The 6,305-nt window shown below is 47.3% G+C and overlaps 1 protein-coding gene across 1 annotated transcript in view; it reads right to left on the bottom strand.

The window, feature by feature from the left end:
* Positions 1–1,940: 1,940 nt before the first annotated feature.
* LOC149439171 (cell adhesion molecule CEACAM3-like) overlaps positions 1,941–6,305 on the bottom strand; it is a 31,693-nt gene continuing 27,328 nt past the window's right edge. Inside the window, exon 7 of the mRNA XM_089659338.1 lies at positions 1,941–2,433. Within this exon, the coding sequence (XP_089515464.1) occupies positions 2,258–2,433 (176 nt within the window). The 3' untranslated portion in view covers positions 1,941–2,257. The remainder of the gene's footprint in view (positions 2,434–6,305) is intronic.

Raw genomic sequence — 6,305 nt, 5'->3', positions numbered from 1 at the left:
GTCGATATTTTCATTATAGTTTGGGCAAAAACTATATAAAGTTGTATAAACAGGAAATAGGATCATTCCAGGTGCCACCCATCCAGCAAAACCCAGAGGTCAGCCTCAGGCCAGACTCCATCCAGGTCACCCCCCGACGCGTTTCGTCCTGACCATAGGGACAGCTCAGTCTCTATGACTAAGCCCCGTGGGTGGGATGAAATGCATTGGAGATGGCCTAGATGGAGTCTGGGCTGAGGCTGCTCTTACCATCGCTACCTATGGGTTTTGTTGGATGTGCAGCATCTGGAAAGATCCTTTTTTTCTCCATTAACATACGTTGAGCTGAGAGGAGCTCCTTCCTATCCTGCACTCCCCACAAGACTTGGACTGACAGGAGCCACACCCCAGGTCTTTTTTGTGTGGGTTCAAAGCAGTGTCTATTGAGGTCTCATTTCTTGGTGTATTTGAGCTTGTCTACTGTATATGCAATGCAAAAGTCGATGCAAGTACATCTACTCCTTTTAGTACATGCCCAGTACATGAAGGGGCCCAAAGCACCTGTTGGGTAAGGGGTTGCACCAGTTTGGTTATTAACCTCTTGCCACCCATATAATGCATATGTTCTGCAACAAAGATGGTGGGCTTTAATGCCCACGGGCTGCACATATGCGTCCATGGATGGTCGAGGTCTCTGTGCTAAGAGCATGCTTATAGTGTCAAGGACAGTTCCTGGTTTCTAGTAATAATCGGGAGCTGATGGGGACCGGCTCCCTATCATGTGACCACTCAGACAGCCAATCACAGTGATCACATGATCAGGAAGTCCTTCCTACCCACCCCAGACATAATAACTAGTTAAAGGGATGCCGAGAAAGAGTGGGAAGGGGCTAAACTAGGTTATAACCCACATGGAAGAAAAATATATTTGAAATATATTTAAAAAATATTCTTCCCAAATAGATCGACATATATTTGAAATGCTACAATTTTGGCCGTATTCACTATATTTCAAAATATATTTAAATAAATAAATATATATATTGGGAATCCAATGTGGCGGCACTTAGGGTAACAGAGGAGTCTCCCCCTCCTCTAAATACTCCACACTCAGACCAAATGACCATGTAAGAGAAACGAGCAAAGCCCCAATGGTGCAGTACGAAACACAATACTTTATTGTCACAAATAGACTGCCACCTACAGGATAAATGAAAATAAAACACCCAAAGATGCTACACTAAGTGTGCACATTAGTGTAAACCGAGCAAGTGCTCGTGCCGCTGCCGAATACTCCGTCTCTGATGTTCCCGTTTCCGGTCGCGCCACTTCCGGTTTCCGGACGCGGCACTACCGGTCGCCGCACAGGCTCGCCCTGATGCGTTTCGTCATATCCGACTTACTCATAAGTCGGATATGACGAAACGCATCAGGGCGAGGCTGTGCGGCGATCTCCTGCAACAAATGGAGAAGCAGAGCTGTGCCCGTATTTACAAAAACAGGCACAGGATCTAGCTGGATCTTCTCTCCCTGGAACCTTTTTATTCCAGGGAGAGAAGAAAGAACCACATTTGCACCCACACCATAGTTACATACATATTAACCTTTTGATGGCTATTTTTTTTTAACACTTTGACAGCCCCCAGATGTTAACCCCTTCCTGCCCAGTGTCATTAGTACAGTGTCAGTGTTATTTATTAGCACTGATCACTGTATTAGTGTCACTGGGGATGTCAGTGGCAGTTAGTCAGTTCCCATCCAGTGTCAGATTGCGTGCCGAAGTCCCGCTATAAGTCGCTGATCACCGCCATTACTAGTGTAAAAATAAAAAATGTAAAATAAAAAAATAAAAATTGCAGTATATATTCCGCCATTTGTAGACGCTATAACTTTCATGCAAACCAAATATAATATACATTTTGTTTACCAAAGACACGTAGCAGAATGCATTTTGGCCTAAATTTATGAAGAAATTTAAATTTTTTAATTTTTTTATTGGATATGTTTTATAGCAAAAATACAAAAATATATATTTTTTCAAATTGTCAGTCTTTTTATGTTTATTAAAAATTCAGAGGTGATCAAATACCAGCAGAAGAAAACTCTATTTATGGGGAAAAAATGACATCAATTTTATTCATGTACAGTGTTGCATGACCGCTCAATAGTCACTTCCAGTAATGTAGTGCCGTATTGCAAAAAAATGGCCTGGTCATGAAGAGGGGTAAATCTTTCGGATACCAAGTGGTTAAGGGAGGTCAACTTTTAATTCTGTGATCTAGAGGACTTTAGCACATCGCCATTTTCTTTGTGTCTTGGTAGAAGAACTCATCACTTCGGTCTTCATGTGATAGCAAAGCACACAGCAAGCGATCAATAACACGCAGCCAGATATCACCATTCGTATGGTGTTCTCTGCTGTGTAATCCTTTTGGGTCTGCATCTGGGGAAATCCTGAAAATTAAAAAAGAAAACATTAAAGTCCAATTTCAGTATTTTTTTTTTATTACATCTGTAGCGGGACCCCTATGGGAGTGAATGCACTCCCTATGGGAGCCAGCAGTTCCATAGGTCCCTCTGTATTTTTTTCTGCAGTTGCCCAACAGCCAGACATACAGACATACACTATATTGCCAAAAGTATTGGGCCGCCGGCCTTTCCACTCACATGGACTTTAATGGCCTCCCAGTCTTAGTCCGTAGGGTTCAATATTGAGTTGGCCCCGCCCTTTGCAGATATAACAATAAATATAATATAATAATATTTTCCCCTTATTTTATTGCCCTACTGAATCGTTTCAAGTGCTAGAAGGTTGCCAGGAAAGTTTTCTAATGAATATGCAAATTAAAGTGTTCCCAAACCCAGGACCCTTCATTCACTATATCTGCTCTCCCCAGACCCTGCATTCACTATATCCGCTCTCCCCGGACCCCGCATTCACTATATCCGCTCTCCCCGGACCCCGCATTCACTATATCCGCTCTCCCCGGACCCTGCATTCACTATATCCGCTCTCCCCGGACCCTGCATTCACTATATCCGGTCTCCCCGGACCCTGCATTCACTATATCCGGTCTCCCCGGACCCCGCATTCATCATATCCGGTCTCCCTGGACCCTGCATTCACTATGTCTGGTCTCCCCGGACCCTGCATTCACTATATCCGCTCTCCCCGGACCCTGCATTCACTATATCCGGTCTCCCCGGACCCTGCATTCACTATATCCGGTCTCCCCGGACCCCGCATTCATCATATCCGGTCTCCCTGGACCCTGCATTCACTATGTCCGGTCTCCTCGGACCCTGCATTCACTATATCCGCTCTCCCCGGACCCTGCATTCACTATATCCGCTCTCCCCGGACCCTGCATTCACTATATCTAGTCTCCCCGGACCCTGCATTCACTATATCTGGTCTCCCCGGACCCTGCATTCACTATATCCGCTCTCCCCGGACCCTGCATTCACTATATCCGCTCTCCCCGGACCCTGCATTCACTATATCCGGTCTCCCCGGACCCTGCATTCACTATATCTGGTCTCCCCGGACCCTGCATTCACTATATCTGGTCTCCCTGCATTCACTATATCCGCTCTCCCCGGACCCTGCATTCACTATATCCGCTCTCCCCGGACCCCGCATTCACTATATCTGGTCTCCCCGGACCCTGCATTCACTATATCAGCTCTCCCCGGACCCTGCATTCACAATATCCACTCTCCCCGGACCCTGCATTCACTATATCAGCTCTCCCCGGACCCTGCATTCACTATATCTGCTCTCCCCGGACCCTGCATTCACTATATCTGGTCTCCCCAGACCCTGCATTGACTATATCTGGTCTCCCCGGACCCTGCATTCACTATATCCGGTCTCCCCGGACCCTGCATTCACTATATCCGCTCTCCCCGGACCCTGCATTCACTATATCCGCTCTCCCCGGACCCCGCATTCACTATATCAGCTCTCCCCGGACCCCGCATTCACTATATCCGCTCTCCCTGGACTCTGCATTCACTATATCAGCTCTCCCCGGACCCCGCATTCACTATATCCGGTCTCCCTGGACCCGGCATTCACTATATCCGCTCTCTCCGGACCCCGCATTCACTATATCCGCTCTCCCCGGACCCCGCATTCACTATATCCGGTCTCCCCGGACCCTTCATTCACTACATCCGCTCTCTCCGGACCCTGCATTCACTATATCCGCTCTCCCCAGACCCTGCATTCACTATATCCGCTCTCCCCAGACCCTGCATTCACTATATCCGCTCTCCCCGGACCCTGCATTCACTATATCCGGTCTCCACAGACCCTGCATTCACTATATCTGGTCTCCCCGGACCCTGCATTCACTATATCTGGTGTCCCCGGACCCTGCATTCACTATATCCGCTCTCCCCGGACCCCGCATTCACTATATCCGGTCTCCCCGGACAATGCATTCACTATATCCGCTCTCCCCGGACCCTGCATTCTCTATATCTGGTCTCCCTGGACCCTGCATTCACTATATCCGGTCTCCGGACCCTGCATTCACTATATCTAGTCTCCCACAGTGCACACAACATGGAAATGCAATTATTTTAGTAAATATAAACTGCTAAATACCTTTTCTCATCAGCAGTATATAGCAGTTTTGTGACTTCTATCATTGTCCAGCAGAGCACTGGTTAAAGCTTGTAGGAGTTTTCATTCTCTCCTGATTGTCCTATGAGGCTGCAGGACCCCGACCCCCTGTCTGGACAGTGCTGATTGCTCCTGTGCTGATCACATACACTCACATACAGCAATACACACCAAACTGAGCATGTGCAGCTTGCACCCAAGACTCTGTCCTATAAGCGGATGGATTGGGGACAGTAGAAGGGGAGGATCGGAGAAGACACAATGCAGAGCATTAACCCCTTAGGTCCCACAGTGAGTATAGCAAGCATGCTTTACTGCATCTACAGACTGATTGTACTGTTGCGGGTTTAGTAACACTTTAATGACATATCATATGGCCCTGTGGGTTTCTGCAGCACTACAGTCTACTTCCTATTTTTAAGCAAGCTTGTTTTTTTTCTCTAAAATGTGTTATAGCATTGTTTAATCTGAGGTAAACCACAAAGAGTGATGCTAAACAGATATCTTGTGCACTATAGATGATGAGGGTTTTATAAAGTCTTATTACAAATTTGTACGCCCAACTTCAGCCCAAAAAAGTGTGCCTCCATGGCTACCTAATCCATTTTTTAATTATTATTGAAATAAAAACCCTTCAAAACGTACCTCAACTGTCACTTGGTCTCCAGGACTCATCTGGAGGAAACCAGAGGTCTGAAGCTGCCCTCTGTCCTTTACAATGGTCTGGCCAAGTGGTCAGGTGTCCTCCTTTGTGTGACATCACTGGACCATATGAGTATCCAGTGATGGGTCCTTCTGGCGCCCAATGGTCCGGTCAAGTGGTCAGGTGTCCTCCCTTGTGTGACATCACTGGACCATATGAGTATCCAATAATGGGTCCTTCTGGCACCCAATGGTCCGGCCAAGTGGTCAGGTGTCCTCCTTTGTGTGACATCACTGGACCATATGACTATCCAGTGATGGGTCCTTCTGGCACCCAATGGTCCGGCCAAGTGGTCAGGTGTCCTCCTTTGTGTGACATCACTGGACCATATGACTATCCAGTGATGGATCCTTCTGGCACCCAATGGTCCGGCCAAGTGGTCAGGTGTCCTCCCTTGTGTGACATCACTGGACCATATGAGTATCCAATAATGGGTCCTTCTGGCACCCAATGGTCCGGCCAAGTGGTCAGGTGTCCTCCCTTGTGTGACATCACTGGACCATATGAGTATCCAATAATGGGTCCTTCTGGCACCCAATGGTCCAGCCAAGTGGTCAGGTGTCCTCCCTTGTGTGACATCACTGGACCATATGAGTATCCAGTGATGGGTCCTTCTGGCACACAATGGGCAGTGCCCACATCTTTCTTGCTGCTCTCAAATTACAGAGCAGATGGGGCCGGTGTATCACGTGACCAGAGTTTTAGGTATCTGGGCAATTTAGGTACTAAAAAAAATATAGAATGGGCACAGGGGCTGGAATGGGAGAAGTTTTTTTTTTTATCCTCCTGGCACCCAATGGTCCAGCCAAGTGGTCAAGTGTCCTCCCTTGTGTGACATCACTGGACCATATGAGTATCCAGTGATGGGTCCTTCTGGCACCCAATGGTCCGGCCAAGTGGTTAGGTGTCCTCCCTTGTGTGACATCACTGTACCATATGAGTATCCAGTGATGAATCCTTCTGGCACCCAATGGTCTAACCAAGTGGTCA

The sequence above is a fragment of the Staurois parvus genome, unplaced genomic scaffold, assembly GCF_062004578.1.
Source record: "Staurois parvus isolate SC_StPar_1 unplaced genomic scaffold, SC_StPar_1.0 ptg001150l, whole genome shotgun sequence".
NCBI classification, from domain to species: Eukaryota; Metazoa; Chordata; class Amphibia; order Anura; family Ranidae; genus Staurois; species Staurois parvus.
Note: the sequence above shows the minus strand (reverse complement) of the source record. Positions and strands in the feature narration are given on the sequence as shown.